Raw genomic sequence first — 18,247 nt, 5'->3', positions numbered from 1 at the left:
ATTCGATTTCCTTCTCAACCAAGCACAAAATCACTCGTTTGGGAGAAGCATAAGCCGGACCGTACACCTTGACCACCATCGTTGCTGATGTTAACTTTTTCTGCCGATGAAAAGCAGCAAGTGAGCTTGTGATCGTAATCTACGGGCAGTTTGCTCATCCCTTTTATATAGGCTAATATAGTGGCGCCATAGTGGGATTTTTCTCTATTTTTTAATTACATATTAATTTGCAGCCACCGATAGGAATCAAAGTTATGTCAAGATAGGCGGCCCAATCTCGGGCAACTTAGAAGTCAGGAACCCATTTCATATTATTCTAGTTTTGACTAAAGGCCTCACATGGCCTTGAGTCGGTCTCGGTCTTAGGTCAGCACATACCATCATGTGTACAGTGCATGGTTCATAAAAAGACAGAAAGAAAATGAACGTGGTCTCTTTTGCATTTAGTGTACAGACGTCGCTGTGGTAACTTGACCATATTTTTTTGTCTTATGGGAGGCGACCATAACCATTGGATTTCGGAAGTAGGACACGCAGGCATTGCAGAAGACCTGATTGTCCCGTAAACAAAAGGTAAATTGAAGGGAACAACTTGTGGCGGGGGATTCCATTGGTTGATTTATATTACAGGCAGAGGCTTGGTTTAAAGCCTCACCATATGAGTGGTTTTATTAAAAAATGAAAAAATTTATAGCGGGAATTCCACCTAACATTAAGGAAAACGAGAGATTAGTCATTGTCAGATTAAACTCAAATTATTTGATTTGATCACCTAGCATAAATGATCGATGTTAATTTAGAAGGTCGGCACATTTGAAATATGGTTACTCCGACAAGAGGTGTAAGGCAAAACATAATTTATTGTACTTGTGATTATCACAAGTTAATTAGACGTAGCCATACTTCCCATTTTACATTTTGCAAGTTAATAAACAATGATAATTTAAAAATTATTATTGAAACAAAAATTCGAGGCATTTCCATGAGCATTCTCACTCATTTCATATTCCGAAGAATTCTTGAGGGCAGACTTCGGCATAGATTTTGATTTTCGTCAAAGATGAAAAGTATATGAATCCATTTGCAATTAAAAACTGAAAATCTAATGTGAAGAGGATAATAATGCATTTGTCTTCTAGAAAGTCTGTCCACCAGAGTACTGGCCCATGTTACGCATGATGGGAGTCCAGAAGCTGCCATTAGGATATTTCCCTTGGTAACTCTTCCCCTCATCGTACCGTAGACCAAAACGCAAACCTATCAAGGACAAAACTTTATCCAAATAAAATCCATTCTTTTAAGCGAGAAATTCTAAAATACACTAGAAATATCACGTATTCATGTTAACAATATAATAAATAAATGATCTTATGATATATACACGTTTATTTTAAAAAAAATCACTCTACAAGTGATTGTTAAAAAGACTAAACTTGTTTCATTGAAAATGATCATGGAAAATTTACCTATCTAATCATTTTCATAAAATCATTATATATATATATATATCCATTTTGGACCAAATTATCCATAAAACAAACCAAACAGATCTTAATCCGCAAGCACAACATCACCCACATCGCCCCCATCTCTTTCCGCGGTTTTGCTAGCTTCTACAGCAACTTCTTTTGACAATCACAGCTTCCATCGAAAGTAGCATGCTTCCTTCGACCCTTCTATGGTTTTGGTCAACAGCATTTCACGGTTTTGATCGGATTTACTTCACAGTTTTGCTTGGCTTCACCTCAAGGTGTTGTTATATTTTGATGAACAGTAGGAATCCATATTATACTAAGATTAGTTTCCTTATTAACTAAAGTTTAAGACTTTTTAATTCCTTTATAATTTAGAATTTTGTTTCCCTTTCAATTTAGAATTTTGAGTTTAATAATATTTCAATTTTCAAATCTCTTTGTGAGTATTTGAACAGTTAATTCTCGGTATTCTGCGGAATCAACGAGTTTTAAACCCTAAATTCGCGATATTCTTCTGAATCAACGTGAATTTAGTTGTTCTTTTGTCCGGTATTCTCTAGAATCAATGGAATATTTTGAACATTAAACTTCCGCTGCCTCAGTTTGGTATCGGAGCCAAAACCTGGTATCACCAATCTAACTCCATCTATCACCAAACCTTTTTCCTTTTTTCCTTCTTTGATTTTTTCCGTTTAGTTAAAAAAAAAAAACGAAGCAGAACAGAAACAAAACCTTCAGCCCGCGGCCACCGTCCAAGGCTACCGGCTCTCGTTTTCCGTCACCGATCCAGACGCAACCACCACTAAACGGATCATAAATCGCCGGCCATCAAACCCCAAGCATCTTCCAATGTCGGTTAGCCACAGATTGCCGAAAGACAAAGTCAAAACAGCCGCGATCGCCGCCACCTCCGTTCACCACTTTCCGGCGTGATTTGGCCAGAAGCACCACCATCAGTCCATTCCTCTCCATCAACTGAACCTTTCCCATCATTCCTCACCGCCGATTGACGCTTAAACCGCCGGAAACCGAAGCCCTCCAAAACAGCCGGCTTTATCTACAATTTCCGGCCAAAACACCACTTTTTCGGACAAACCACCACCACCATCATACTTACCAACCCAAAATCTTTCAGATCCACCCATCCTTACTCGATTTCCGACCACCGTAATCGGAAATCTAAAACTTTTGCTTAATTACAGTTTTGGCCTAAAATTTTTATTTACTTTCAGTTTAGCCCCACTACCTTTTTAAACCCGAATTTGAAAAAATGCCTCCAAGAAAAGCTCGCGATGCTCATACTGCAACTTACAATCAAGAAGATGTTTCTAAAGATGAAGCCCTAACTAGTATGACAGCCAGAATTGATATGTTAGCTGCACAAAATGGCACGAATGGCAAAGTTACTTGACGAACGCCATCGTACTCCAGAACGTGAAGACAAATCAAGTAAAAGCTTTGCTAACCCATTCTTTGGGCCTCGACCTAGAACTGAGTCTACTGATGACAGAAGATGGGAATTTGGGTTGAGAATTGACATTCCCGAATTTCAAGGAAGTGGTCGACCTGAAGAATTATTGGATTGGATTAATGCCATTGAGGAAGTTTTCGAATACAAAGAAGTTCTTGAAAATAAACTAGTTTCGCTTGCTGCAACTCGATTTCGTGGAAGAGCAGCAGCTTGGTGGCAACCAACTAAGCTCACAAGGATTAGGCAAGGCAAAAAGAAGATTGATTCTTGGGAAAAGTTCAAGAAGCACTTGCGTGGAGCATTCTTGCCTCATAATTACGCCAAACTGTTATACCAACAGCTACAGAATTTAAGGCAATGTAATCGATCAGTGGATGATTACACTACAGAATTCTATTGGTTGGTGGCATGCAATGACTTGACAGAGACAGAAGGACAACAGGTTTCCCGCTACATTGGAGGCCTACGATCTCAATTTCAAGACCAATTAAATTTACTTGACCCATACTCTGTTTCAGAGGCACACCAACAAGCCTTGCGGTTGGAGAAGCAATTTAGTCGACGTACTAATGACTCAAGCTTTCGGGGTGCTCGAAGTGCTGTTCGTGATAATTCAAACTCGACTTCCTAATTTCATAATTTTACTCCTCCAAATCCTCCAAATAAAACTAGTAAGTCTAGTGAAATCGGTCAAAGCAGCAAAACCCAATCCTCAGGTTCAGGATTACGTTGTTTTAATTGCGGAGAAAATGGGCACCGAATGACAGAATGTAAAAATAGAGGAAAATATGGTAAAGGCTTATTCGTAGGCACAGAGGAAAGCGAAGACTATCAGGAGGACGAAACTGAAGAGTTCGCTGTAGAGCCAACTTTTGATATAGTGGTAGCACTCAATCTGTTGAAGAACATGGTGATAGCGGACCAATGTTGATCGTGAACCGTGCATTTTTCACTCCTAAAGGTCAAGACAAAGACAAGTGGCTACGACAAAATATCTTTCAGACTACTTGCACAATTGGGGGTAAAGTATGTCGTATGGTCATAGACTCAGGCAGTTGCGAAAATGTCATTTCGGAAGAAGCCATAACAAAGTTAAATTTAAAGACAGAACCTCATCAAACTTCATACAAGCTCACATGACTGAAGAAAGGAAATCAAGTGACAGTATCGAAACGTTGCTTAGTTTCCTTATCCATTGGATCAATTTATAAAGACAAAATTTGGTGTGATGTTGTGGCTATGGATGCTTGTCATCTATTACTGGGTAGACCTTGGCAATATGATCGAAACGTAGTGCATGATGGGAAGAGAAACACCTACATCTTTATGTTTAACAACACCAAGATCATTCTCTTACCTAATAAGGAGTTTACTCTCCAGCAAGACTTGGGTAATTATTTGTTAGGCAAAAAGTAATTTATAAATGTTGTAACAGAGACAAAGAGAGTCTACATTTTATTGGGAAAAGAGAGTAACGGTGATTCGAAGATTCCTGAAGCTGTGACACCTATTCTGGCGAAATTTCAAGATTTATTCCCCAATGAGCTACCACAGGGTTTACCACCTCTTCGGGATATATAACACCAAATTGTTTTGGTACCAAGTTCTGCATTACCAAATGGACCTCAATATCGTATGAGTCCTACAGAACATGAGGAATTAAGGCGCCAAGTGGAAGAGTTACTAGAAAAGGGATTTATCCGTGAAAGTCTTAGTCCTTGTGCAATCTCTACTTTATTGACTCCAAAGAAAGATGGTTCTCGGAGGATGTGCGTGGACAATCGAGCTATCAATAAAATTACAGTTCGATATCGGTTTCCAATCCCTTAATTAGATGACTTGTTAGATCAACTCAGTGGAGCAACAATTTTTACCAAACTTGATTTGAAAAGTGGCTACCATCAAATTCGAATACGGTCTGAAGATGAATGGAAAACAGCTTTTAAAATTTACGAAGGGTTATACGAGTGGTTGGTAATGCCGTTTGGCTTATCCAATGCTCCGAGTACTTTTATGCAAGTCATGAATCAAGTTTTTCGCCCTTTCATTGGAAAGTTTATGGTTGTTTACTTTGATGATATACTTATATATAGCACCAGTCACGAGTTACATCTACAACATTTGAGAAAAGTGTTTTCAGCCTTAAGAGCAGCAAGTTTATACACAACAGTAAACAAGTGTATTTTCTTGATAGAGAAAGTATTATTTTTGGGATATGTGGTGTCGAAGGATGGTATATATGTTGACCAATCAAAAGTAGATGCTATTCGAGATTGGCCTCCGCCAACTACTTTATCCACCACCAGAAGTTTCCATGGATTGGCCTCTTTTTACAGGCGATTCATTTCTCATTTCAGTACTATTATGGCACCAATCACGGATTGCATGAAAGGAGGACAATTCTCTTGGATAGAGGCAGTTATTAAGGCATTCAAGATCATCAAAGAAAAGTTGATTACTGCCCCAGTACTTGCTCTACCAGATTTTTCGCTCACTTTTGAGGTACATTGTGATGCTTTTAAGGTCGGCATTGGAGCTGTTCTTAGCCAACAGGGTAAGCCTATAGCTTATTTCAGTGAGAAGTTGAATGGAGCAAAGGCACACTACAACACTTATGACGTGAAATTTTACGCAGTAGTCCAAGCGTTAAAACATTGGCGACATTATCTAATTCATAAAGACTTTGTTTTATACACTGACCATGCTGGGTTAAAATACCTCAATAGTCAAGACAAGCTCTCTCACAGACATGCCATGTGGACAACATTCCTTCAACAATTTACTTTTGTGGTGAAGCATACCTCTGGTGAATTCAACCGGGCAACAGATGCACTTAGTCGACGAACTTCTTTATTGACACAGATGCATAATCAAGTTCTCGGATTTGACACATTTCGAGAATTATATGCTTCTGATCCTTACTTTGCTCCCATATTAGAAGACGTTGTTGCAGGGTTTCGCTCAGATTATCATTTACATGACAAATTTCTTTTCAAGAGTAATCAGTTTTGTGTTCCTGACTCAAGTTTGAGTTTGAAAATCATTGCAGAGTTACATAACGAAGGGCACATGGGTCGTGACAAAACTCTGGCTCTAATAGCCAACACTTATTTTTGGCCTACTATGAGGCGTGAAGTCTATCACTATGTCGAGACTTGTCACATTTGTCAAGTTTCCAAGGGCGCAGCAACTAATGCTGGGTTATATATGCCGCTGCCGATTCCAACACAACCTTGGGCTGACATTAGCATGGATTTTGTTTTGGGATTACCCCGCACTCAGAGGGGTATGGATTTAATATTTGTTGTTGTTGATCGATTCTCGAAAATGACTCACTTCATTGCTTGCAAAAAGACTACAAACGCTTTGACTATTGCTCGTCTATTCTTCAAGGAAGTCGATAGATTGCATAGTTTACCGAGTTCTATAGTATCTGACTGGGATACACGATTTCTTAACCATTTTTGGAAGACATTATGGAAGTTGACTAACACTCACCTGAATTTCAGTAGTGCTTACCACCCACAAACAGATGGTCAAACCGAAGTTGTCAATCGCTCTTTAGGAAACCATCTACGTAGTCTAGTTGGCGATAACTTGAAGATGTGGGATCAAAAGTTATATCAAGTCGAGTTTGCTTATAACCGTGCAGTTAAGCGCAGTACTGGTTTAAGCCCTTTTCAGGTGAATTACGGATATAATCCACGAGCTCCTATCGACTTGGCTCCAATTCCAGATTTAGTTCGCAAAAGTAGTAAAGCAGAAGACTTTATTGAGCAGCTTAAGAAAATTCATGAAACTACGCAAGAGTCTTTGAAGCAGACAACCGAAGGTTATAAAATTGTGGCAGATAAAAAACGTTGAGCTTTGGAATTTCAAGTGCGAGATCTTGTTTGGGCTGTCCTAACTAAAGATAGATTCTCAGTTGGTGAGTACAACAAGCTTTCTGACAGGAAAATCGGCCCTTTGGAGATTATAGAGAAGATAAATCCTAATGCCTACAGATTAAAGCTTCCTAGTCATATCCGCACCGTAGATGTATTTAATGTCAAGCATCTTATTCCTTACAGAGGTGATCATGATGAAAATGTTGTTGCTGACAATCCAAGTTCGAGGGCGAATTCTCTCCACCCTGGGGGGAATGATGAAGAGTAGGAATCCATATTATACTAAGATTAGTTTCCTTATTAACTAAAGTTTAAGACTTTTTAATTCCTTTATAATTTAGAATTTTGTTTCCCTTTCAATTTAGAATTTTGAGTTTAATAATATTTCAATTTTCAAATCTCTTTGTGAGTATTTGAACAGTTAATTCTTGGTATTCTGCGGAATCAACGAGTTTTAAACCCTAAATTCGCGGTATTCTTTTGAATCAACATGAATTTAGTTGTTTTTTTATCTGGTATTCTCTAGAATCAACGGAATGTTTTGAACATTAAACTTCCGCTGCATCATATTTCCATGGTTTATTTTTTAATTGCTGATTAAATTATTTGTTTGATGGGTACATGTGATAATAAGGAATGTGTACTGGGCATGGAAAATTTTAACTTTTGTTAAGATTAGATTATGCCACGAATGACACATCAAGTGTTTGCTAAAATACCTCTAAAGAAAGGATTATTTCAATTATATTGTTAAGTGCACTGGGCAATTAGGGTGATGGGCTAAAATACATCTCTAATTATAAACTCTTTAATATTAAAAATACCTACGGACACTATGAGAAAGAGATGAAAGCATCCCAATTAGGGTGATGGGCTCCATTCACATGAGTGTTAGGCTCCATCGCCCCTGTGCAATGGATTGGCTATCTATATACAAACAAACAAACATACATACATACATACATACATACATACATAATTTAAATATTATTCTAATATGTATCTTATTTAATTTTCAGATATATCTTACAACAAAATACAGCCTTGGATAGTAATGATACCAACTAAAGGTGCCTAACGAGCTGGGTGGCACGTGACATAGCACTGGCACGGCACAAGCACATTTCGACAAAGCACGCGGCACGACACGGCACTCACGTGGACTGGGTTGAGCTCAGATTTTTAGGCATGTGAACGTTAAAAGCACGGCACAATTAGCGGTGGGCCAACGTACGGCACGAAAAAAGACACGTAATAAGCACACTTAATTGATGGGTTAGCACGCAACCCGTGTGCCATCAATAACACGTGGGTCAAAGTAATTTTTTTAATAAAAAGTAAAAAATAAGAATATTATGATTTTACAAATATATTTAAAATTAAAATTTTAATATATTTTATTAAATTAATTTAAGTCTTAGTTTTAAAAAATTATAATTGTTTTATGTTTATCATTTATTAAATGAATAAATAAATATCATAATTTTAATAAATAAAATTATAAATATCACGATTTTATAAATGATATATCAAAATTTTACGACAATTAATATTTCATTTATGAAATCGTAACTTAGTTAATGGACATATGTTTCATTTGTTATTTGTGAATAAAATATTTTTCATATTTATACACAAAAAAATTATGAACGAAATATTTTTTTATTTTTTATGATAAATTAAAAGTTTCATTTTCATTCAATGGGGTTCAAGTCCAATTATAATATTAATAGTTCAAATAAAATTAGGTGTAATTTACTTCATTGAAGTACAAATAATATTGTTATGTTATAATTGAATTGGTAATTGTGAAATTAAATATTTAAATATATAAGTTACGGAATTGTGATAAATTGATAATAAAATGTTAAATTTTCTTTTAATAGTTAATAAAAATTATTATAATTATTATTGTTGTTGTTGTTATTATTAGATGGGCTGATGGGCTTGGAAAACGCACGTGGGCTTAAACAAACCATGCCAGGCACGTGGACTTAAAATTTGATGGGCCTTTTTTGGGCGGTTGGGCTTAACAAAAACAATTAGGCACGCCCCACCGTGCCAGCCCGTGGGCCTTTACGGGCCTGGGATTGATGGGCCGTGAGGCCTTTAATACCAAATAGGAGTCACTTCTCAAGTGTTGTGGAGTAGGGTGTTTATAAATTACTAGTTGTTTTGGGTTTGTTTAGTTTGTTTTAAGGATAATTTATCGACCATGGTTGTAAGTGATCATTACAGTAATAAATTTTGTTACATACTTAATCTTAATAATGATTTTATGAAAATGACTAAAGAGGTAAATTTCTCAATAATCATTTCCATGATAATAATTCATATTGTCAAGGATTTAATGTATGCAACAATAAAATAAAATTGTAGAGATACAAATTGAATCGCCAAGAATGTTTTCTTAATATATTTATTTTGGTTTAATTTAAATTTAAATTGCATGTTATCCTTTTAATTAATCAGCTAATTATTTGAGTGAACTTAGGGATTGTAGGGTCTAATTTCACTCCTATTCTTCTAGCACAAAAATAACTTATTATCTCTTTAAAAAAAAAAAAATCGCTACATGAAAGACCAGGTTTACAAATTACACTAGAAAGTAATAAACAGAAACGAATTTTTTAACATTTGCGATATTAAAATTCCAATTAAATAATGTATTAAAAAAAACTATTTGTATTCATAAAAAAAAAGTACGATAATTTGTATTTAAATAAAATCAAATTTGGATCGGGTTCACAAGGGTCCCGGTCCGGAAGCGAGGAGATGGAGAAGGATGGATATGTCGATAGAACCTTCAGAGCTGAGCGCATCATCACAAGGCCCGAAAAAGGGAGAAGAAATTGGAGGGAATTGCAAAGAGAGGTGTGAAGAGAAAAAGAAGACAATAAATACGAGCAGCGAAGCAAAAAATTGTAGTGTTTCAGATTGAAAACTATATTACTTGATTAAAAGGACATCATGATCCCCTCAGGTTTTCGTATCCACATGTTATTCGCCGCTTCCAGTATTCATACGGCCTTCTTTCTCTTTCCTCTCTCCGTAAAACCCTCAATCCCCCATTCACGGTTCCTGCAGATTGAAGGTTGATCTGATTATAAACAACAAATTTTTTTGGATCTTCAATTTGCCCCTGCCAGTTTTCTAGTATTGCAATTTGACCCCATCCCTTTTGCTATTTTACTACTATCCAAGAAATAAATTGGGGTTGGTAAAAAAGCCCTCGCCAGTTCGGCCCAAGTCCACATGGATTGAACTTGTATATATGTGGATTGAAAAACATAAAGATTGTACAGATTAAAATTTGAATTTATAAATAAAAAAACATAAATTAAATTTAAAAAGAAAAAATTTAAAATATTATATTAATATACATTTTTTATTTTGTATGTTGAATTATTATTTTATTATGTATTAGATAATTATTTTTAAATTAAATTCTTTTATTTTATTAAAAACTTATTTCCAAATTTAATGGAGAGTCTAGGTCAGTCCAGGCCCAATCCAAGCCTGGCCCGTCTGAGTTTCAATGAATTTTTAAAGGATTGAACCTATTCTTGATAACTTGCGCCAGAGCTTGAAAAAGTCCGGCCAAACCCTTAATTTACCAACCCTAAAATAAACCAATACAAAAAGCATTATCTACTGTAGAGTGCATGATAAATTTGGTCGAACTCCACGGACATACTGATAACGGATAGCTTAGATGAACATAAAAATGTGTGCTTCAATGCATCATTGATGCACAAAGTTGTATTGTTTGATTTACATTGCACTTAACTCCAACATGTAACCCAACACAAAAGAGCTATCGAGTTCGATGACTTTCCGCACACAACCACGGTATTTCACAACATAAAACTCTTTCAATTCAAGTTCTAGAAACTCAATTCAATTGACAACTCGATGCCAAACTGTAGAGTAAAGACACTTGGCAAACGTCGTTAGTATGAAACAACCGACTTGGAATGTGAGGAAGGTCGCAACTGAGAAAGAGCTGTATCGGCTTCTTCGGTGTCTTCAAAAACAACGGGGTTCTCCTTTATGTTCTTCCTGAAAATCAGACAACTAAAACAATCAGAACCCAACAATCCAATGTATTTTTAATCCTCAAATCTATGTTGTTGAATTGGGCTGATTTTATCTTTGAAACATCAGTTCATTTTGTGAAATATTACCCTCTCAGTTATTCTTTACCACTCAGGACAATGCTACAAACATTCAATCGCATTTTTTCCAGGTGCATATCACATTATGGAATGGGTAAACAGAAGTAAATCAATGAATCAGTTCCTTAGATGCCCTACCAGAAGAATAGACACAAGAGATATATACCTTTGAGAGATGAAAGTCTCTTCGGACAATGCCTTTTCTAACCTCTCCTCAAATGGTGTCGCATGCCAACTCACTTTCTGATCCTGCAAAGAAAACAAGCCAGTCCTTGCAGCAGCATTCTTCAGGCAAATTTAATGAATTGAAAAGGAGAAAAGGGAGGATTAGAGCACCTCCTTGTATTTATTAGTTGAATTTGGAATGCCATTCCCATCCCACCATTTGGGCCCAATCTGAGGAGTCTCTTCCTCAATCCAGTGAGCAGCAACCATCCCGATTATAGGCCTATCTCCAGGATTTCTAGCAAAGTGAGAATTTTTTCTGGAAGAACCCCCTGTACTTTTACTATTATCATCACTAGTGGATGCTGCTGGCTTCAACCATGCTGACAAGCTTGCCTCTACCTTCAAATCTTTGCCAACTGAACTTCCTTCTACCCCTGTGTCTAATTCTGGAGTCGCATTTTCAATAGATTCTTTGAGCTCACCTGATAATTCATGTGAGTCAAAACCCTCTTCCTCTAGTGCCTTCAATTGTGAAACACTCTCAACTGGGTTCCGTACTGAGTACACATACTGAGACCTGATTCGAGTATTCCCATCTGCCAAACTTTTAAGGTTTGTAGGGTAAACAGTTCCAGGTGTTTGCATATCATCAGAAAGCTTTAGTGGCGTAGGATTAGGTGAATTCTTTGACACATTCTCATTGTCTGGGGATTCATATTTCCTGCAAATTTGACTGATATTGCCAGATGAAGAATCTCTAGAGGAAGATGCATCAGAATCGAATTCAAAACGCACAGATTTGTTCCTGCACTGGGCATTTGTGCCTGAAATCCAAGGTGAAGCAGATGCAATACTGCCAGATTGATTAGAGTTAACCATCACTTCAGGATTAGCATTCCCTGCAACATTGCAATCAGTAGAGCTGATAGAGATACGTCCAGTTGTTTGTGCATTGGATATACAGCTGCAAAAAATGACATGAAACATGTGTCAGACATCTACAGGATTTTCCGAAATGAATTTTGGGGAAAAAATTAATAGTGAAATCAGGTTGAAAGCATTTCCATTTCTAAGGTTTTGGTATTTCAAGAACATAAAGGACAAGAAAGTTGCAGAGAGCAACCCGTTTTTGATGACTGAGAAACCCCTGCCATCAAGAGTTATGAGCAATGTAACTCCATTACAACTAAGTTTTAAAGGAAATTATTAAGCATCAATTCGTTGCAACAATGTGTTAAGCTATAACTCCAACCTGCTAGGTGTGTGTTCCAAAGAAGGTGATTCTCTTCCCCATTCTTCAGAAAGTTTGATGGGAGAAGGGGGCTGATCACATTCCCTTCCCAGATGAAGTTTCGTGATCGATGTATTAGGAAGCCAAGAATGGAACTTTGAAGATTCTTTATCTTTTCCAGAAGAGGGTGAACCTTTTAATTTTTGAGATGCTTTCCGAATTTCAGCAGGAGTCTCAATTAGAGTGCCACAAGCTTTAAGAAACTTGGCCTGTAAAATGAACTTTATACAATCAAGAAAAGTTCAATATATGCAAAAGTTTGATCTAAGAGTACTGATATATAGATATACCCATCAAAACTACTTTGAAAAAACAAAATTATAACTGTATAAACCATTAAATAAAGGATTAACTGTGACAAGCTCAAACTTCAAAAGATTATATTGCAGAATCTCCCATCAAAATTTTATTTTTTCTAATTTTAAAGTATTTAAAAAATTTTTAAAAAAAACTCAAGCCTCCATTTAAAACGTATTTAAGTAATTAAGCGTCATTTGTCCTCCTTAACACATTTAGGCATATGCTAAAAGGTCTTCTATAATTTCAAGGGTTAGAAAATCATTTTACCACATTATTATCTAAAAACCGTAACCAGTTTTGAAAGAAACTGAACTACTGAAAAGCCAGTTGCTCTCCATTACAACCTTCATCTACCCAATCTGAACCCTTGTTGAATTAAAGGAGATATTGCAGTGTTTGGCCAGAAAGAAAAAGAAGGAAATTAAAAAATGAAAATTGAGAGAGCAGAGATACTTTTATCATCTAAACTAATTGAATACAACAAAAGTGATACATCTAATATTTATTGTAGTAGCTCTTATGTAAATTCTGAAATCTAAAAAACATTGATAATTTGTAAATTCTGAAATCTAAATCACATTGATACTTCGCTAACTAATCTTCTGTTTAACAAACTAATGAGCTGCAGATAATCTATTTCTTCTAAGTCGGTTTGGTAAACCTCTGCCAACGTGTCACTTTCTGCCACCTCAGCATTAAACAAGCTCAGCACATTTGCTCAAGTCAACAGGATTTCAGTATTATATTCAGATACTCTTAACAGAGTATTGCTAGTTAAAGCTAAAATAGTGAATAATCCGTACATCTCCAGCTCTATACAACTAATTTCAAATTCCGGCCAATTCAAGTCCCAAATCAACATCGACAACAAAAATGTGTCTTGTTCATTGATCGCACACCGGCTTCCACATACATAATCAAAACTCAAAACAAACAAATCAATCATTACCTCGTCCTTGAGGCTCTTATCAATTTCTGGAGACTCCAAACGCTGACTTTCAATATCATTGCTCCAAGACTCTTCTTTTTCTATCAAAAACAAACACAAATGAACTCCAATTTTGAAACAAACAAATAAATAATATTCAAAAAAAAAAAGAAAAAAGAAAAAAGAAATAATAATAAGAGCAAAATTCACCTTCAGATAAAAACAGAGAGGACAAACGATTTTTCGATATCACAGCTTCCTGATCAAAACAAGCAGAAATACAAAATGTCGAGTCCATCAATTTCTAGCATAAACCCTAAAAATCGAAGCAAAATGAAGCTTACCGTGTGTTTATTAGGTCGAGTAGTATGAGAGATACGAGCTCGGTCGTCTCTGATACGAAAGCAACCGAAGAAACAGCCCATGGCTCTCGAAACGGTGACGTCTAGAAACCTCACCACCAATCTGCAAACACGCCCGATTTCTCGATGATTCAGCAATGAGCTTATCATAATATCATCTCTCTCCTCTCTTGATTTTGCCCTTGTCAGTGTCAATAATGAAACCCTATCTTTTTTTTCTTTTTTTCCTTAAACTTTTAATTTCTTTTTGGTGGATTTTAATTAATCGGCCAATTAACAACAGTGAGAGAGTTGTTGCGTCGTTTTTGAAATTTGAACTAATCCGGACGAGGGAAAACAAATTGCCTCCCAAATTGAAAAATAATTCGAGTATTGCGACGCGTATGGTAATACGATAACTCGCTTTGTAAAAGTGCCACGCGTATATAACTTGCCGTTAATTGTTGAAGCGGCGAGTGCTACGTACGTTTCGAGTCTCGAGGAGGAAGGAATGTTATTGCAGATTAATTTGCGGTTAATGTCAGATTATGGGATCAGCCTAATGTAATAAATTATTTTTTTGTCTATTTTTTTAAAATTAAAACTTAAATTATAATAGTGATAATAAATTTGGATTAAATTTCCCGTTTAAAGAATTGCTTAATGATATATCTAGTTTAAATCAAATTCAAATTTAAATGCATAACATTTCCTCTAAAAAAGAAATGGAAGCTGATTTACTATCTTAAATCAAATCTATGATAGTTCAGTTTAAATATGTACTGTCTCTTAAAATTAACTATTTCATGATGTAATATGGATATTAAAAAAAAACACGAAATAACTCGAATTCTAAACTTCAACAATAAGACAATAAAATGTCTACTATTTAATTAATTATTAGTTTCTCATTTATGAATGGTTTTATATAGTAGAGAAATGACATGCAATTTAAAATCAATTTTGATAGAGTTTCTCATTTGTCATGATTTTTAGAGTCAAAAGAATACTTTTGAAAAGAAAGTCGAAAAAACATATATTTTTTTATTTTTTTAAATGGTTTTGTCCAAAGAAGTAAAGAACTACTCCAAAGCATTTTTGAAAATACTTTTAAAGATGTCGAATATACTTTAAGTGTTTGTTTGATATATCTTATCTAATAGTTGCAAGTACTTATTTAATCTTGTACGCTTTCATCAAAAAAAAAATTTTCAGCAAAACTTTTGAAAATTAAGTAAATTATTTTGTCTTTACCAGTAAAAACTTAAATTTTCAACTTCTGAAAGAAGATTTTGAAATTTTTTTAAATATTAAAATATCTAAAATATTATTTACTTATTTAACAATCTTATTTTATTCTTTTCATAACATAATTTTAAAAAAATTATCTACTAAAAAAATTTTATAACTTTTAATAAAAATTCCCATTGACAATTAAACAACTATAATTTTTAGGTTAAAGTTATATTTGTAAAAGCTCTATTAATATAAATTTTATTTAAATAAGCCATCGGTCAATTTATGGTCCGCCCCTAGTTATTTGGACATGTTTCACCATGCACCCAACTCTTTCAACAAATCCCACTACACACTCGATTCCATTAAATCCACCCTTAAATTTAATAGTTTAATTATTTACACAAATTTGAATGTGTCCTTTCAACGTTAGAATAAACACTCAAATTGATAGATGTGGGTGTACGGTGAGACTGGTCAAAAATATTTGGGTACAGATTGTGATATGTCGAAACATATCGGGGTGGACAAAAAATCATCATTTTTAAAAAAAAATAAATTTATAAAACTCGCTTGTAGCCCGTTGAACTGTCAAGATTGTGGCATGACCCAACCCAAGCAGGAAGCAGAAATTAAATTAAACTTTTGTGGGTCAGCTGACACATCACCACTTACAAATCTAAAACTCGCTAATGTTACTAAATGGGTCCTTAGATTTTGATATTTCTTAATGTAATGGAAGAAAATAAGTTTAACGTAAAATGAGGTACGGGTGTAATAGTTATTTATAAAAAAAAAATATTTTTAATCACATATTTATTTATTTTTTAAATAAGTCCTCATTAATTTTGTATAACTAAATGATTTTGTTGTCCGTCTATTCTACATTTATTTTTAATTTTTTTAAAGTTTTCACTATATTTTATAAAGATCTAAATGATTATTATATTCATAAAGATCTACAAATTTTTTATATATTTTGCATCTGCATTTATAAATTTCTTGTCTCTCTTAAGACATAAACTATATTTTTTGCTTCTATATATATATATAAATTTTGTAATCTAAATTTAGCATCGTGAATTATAAGAGATATTATATGTCATACATATCTTATGAATCTAATAAATTACTAGAAAGATGGTACAATGAATAAATCACCAGAACCTCTAAAATTTCACAAAATATAGAAACTATTAAGTTACCACATTTTAGCTATACTCAAAGAGGATTTTCTTATGAAAGATTTCAATTTTTTTAATCTAATCAATGATTCAGACACATGGGAAAATAATCAAATAAATTAAATTTCACTATATTTATTAAATAAATTAGGAAACTCAAATTTATCTATAAATGATATAGAAAATGCAAATGAAATATTAGAAATTAATAATTTCAATTAAGAAAACATAAAAAAAAAATTGAAAAGTTAGGAGATCAAATGAGTAAAGAATTTAATGAAGTTAAACAATTAATAAAAGACTTCAACATTGAAAACCATGATATATGAAAGTAAGAAACCATTAATATAATGAATACAATTTCAATAAATATAAGATTAAATAAGTTAGAGATTTAATTAAATAAAATAGAAACTTGGTACTAAATTTGCTATAAATATAAATGAAAAACTTTAAAAAAATTGAAGTACTTGCAGTGTAGCCCGGGGTTTAAAATAAAACTCTAAAAATTGTTGACTTTTCTATAATTATTAACTTTTCTGAGGATTTAAAATTTACAGTTGTAACGTACAGCTGATGTAACATAAGCTTTTCCTTGATTATAATAATGAATTTATGAATTCGTTGTGGATCTATGTGAAAGTATTCAAGATATGTCTGTCAATAGTATAAATAAACAATAGTGAAAGGGGCTTAAATAAAATAGAAAAGAAAATGGGAGCCAAGCTTGCACGTGTTCGCTTTACCTAAGTAATGAATCCACACGTGTCGAACGGGAAAGGGCACACTACTCCCACCCATTGATCATAGACCCACATTTAACCTCAAGCCTCAAAGATAAATTAAGTTTGATTATTTTATCCCATCGAATCAAAAACTCATAAGCTAACAAGAAGAACTATTTTATTTGCTTGCCTTAATGACCAATGAATGCATCACCATCTGTCATATATATAAATCTTCAATTAATTTACCCTGAGCACCAACTAATCCAGTCTTCAATAATCACTAGCACGTGTTATTTAACATTCCTTCTTGGCTCAGTCTTATCACACTTACATGACACAAATCATTTGCTTTTTGGGTTAGTTGGAGACCAGTCAGTGGATGAATACCTCATCTGCTTTATTGATCACATTGAATTTTTTAGTTTGCTTTTTCCTTTTCGGCCTAACATGCATGCATGCATGCATTCATTATATTTGATAGATGTCTTTAATTTATTGGCTCATATTCATACTCATATAATTAAATCACTTTACTTTTAGAATTGTTTTCACAGCTAAGGATCTAGGAGTGTACAAAACCGAACCGGATCCGAAATATTATCGGTCGGTTCGATATTTTTTTAGTTCGGTTAGGTATTTTCTTAGAAAAAACTAAATATATAAAATCGAATAATCTAGTTTAGTTTTTAGTCCAAAATTTTAAATCCGAAAACCGAATTGAAAAAATAAATAAAATAATTTTGAAATTAAAGAAACACCACGTGTCGTATGGGGAGGGTAGAACAAAACCAAATCAACTTGATTTTTTTCAATTTCAGTTTGGTTTTTTAGTTATAAAAAACTGAATGGTTAGATACCAAAGCCGAACTGAATAGAAATTCCCAAATCGGCTTTTTAAAATTTTCAAATCGAACAGAATCAATACCTACTCCTATCATAATCTTTGACTTTAATATGGTTAAAACTAAATCAAAAGATAAAAAAAAAAATTAATTTAATAAAAGACAAATTATATTGCATTAGAATTTGTGTATATATAATGGATACATACAAGTAATCT

At 34.2% G+C, this 18,247-nt stretch overlaps 2 protein-coding genes across 4 annotated transcripts in view; both read right to left on the bottom strand.

Moving 5' to 3' along the window:
* The window catches only part of LOC18044680 (glutathione S-transferase F9), a 10,029-nt gene extending 9,743 nt beyond the window's left edge, over positions 1–286 (bottom strand). Inside the window, exon 1 of one of the 2 annotated variants that reach the window (XM_006437053.2) lies at positions 8–286. In XM_006437053.2, the coding sequence (XP_006437116.2) occupies positions 8–79 (72 nt within the window). In that variant the 5' untranslated portion in view covers positions 80–286. The other variant, XM_006437052.2, reaches the window with a different exon arrangement.
* A 10,241-nt stretch (positions 287–10,527) lies between these two features.
* On the bottom strand, positions 10,528–14,403 carry LOC18044678 (protein JASON). Of its 2 annotated transcripts, none has more exons than XM_006437051.2 (7): positions 14,043–14,403; positions 13,909–13,957; positions 13,720–13,799; positions 12,432–12,679; positions 11,348–12,143; positions 11,178–11,260; positions 10,528–10,895 (listed from the first exon to the last, which is right to left on the bottom strand). In XM_006437051.2, exons 1-7 carry the CDS (start codon positions 14,208–14,210, stop codon positions 10,787–10,789), a joined length of 1,533 nt encoding a protein of 510 aa, XP_006437114.1. In that variant the 5' UTR covers positions 14,211–14,403; the 3' UTR covers positions 10,528–10,786. The 2 variants fall into 2 exon arrangements, with proteins under 2 accessions (XP_006437114.1, XP_024042487.1); XM_024186719.1 differs by having other exon boundaries at positions 13,720–13,793.
* Between the last annotated feature and the right edge of the window lie 3,844 nt (positions 14,404–18,247).

Source organism: Citrus clementina, unplaced genomic scaffold (genome assembly GCF_000493195.1).
Source record: "Citrus clementina cultivar Clemenules unplaced genomic scaffold, Citrus_clementina_v1.0 scaffold_4, whole genome shotgun sequence".
In the NCBI taxonomy this organism is placed as follows: Eukaryota; Viridiplantae; Streptophyta; class Magnoliopsida; order Sapindales; family Rutaceae; genus Citrus; species Citrus x clementina.
Note: the sequence above shows the minus strand (reverse complement) of the source record. Positions and strands in the feature narration are given on the sequence as shown.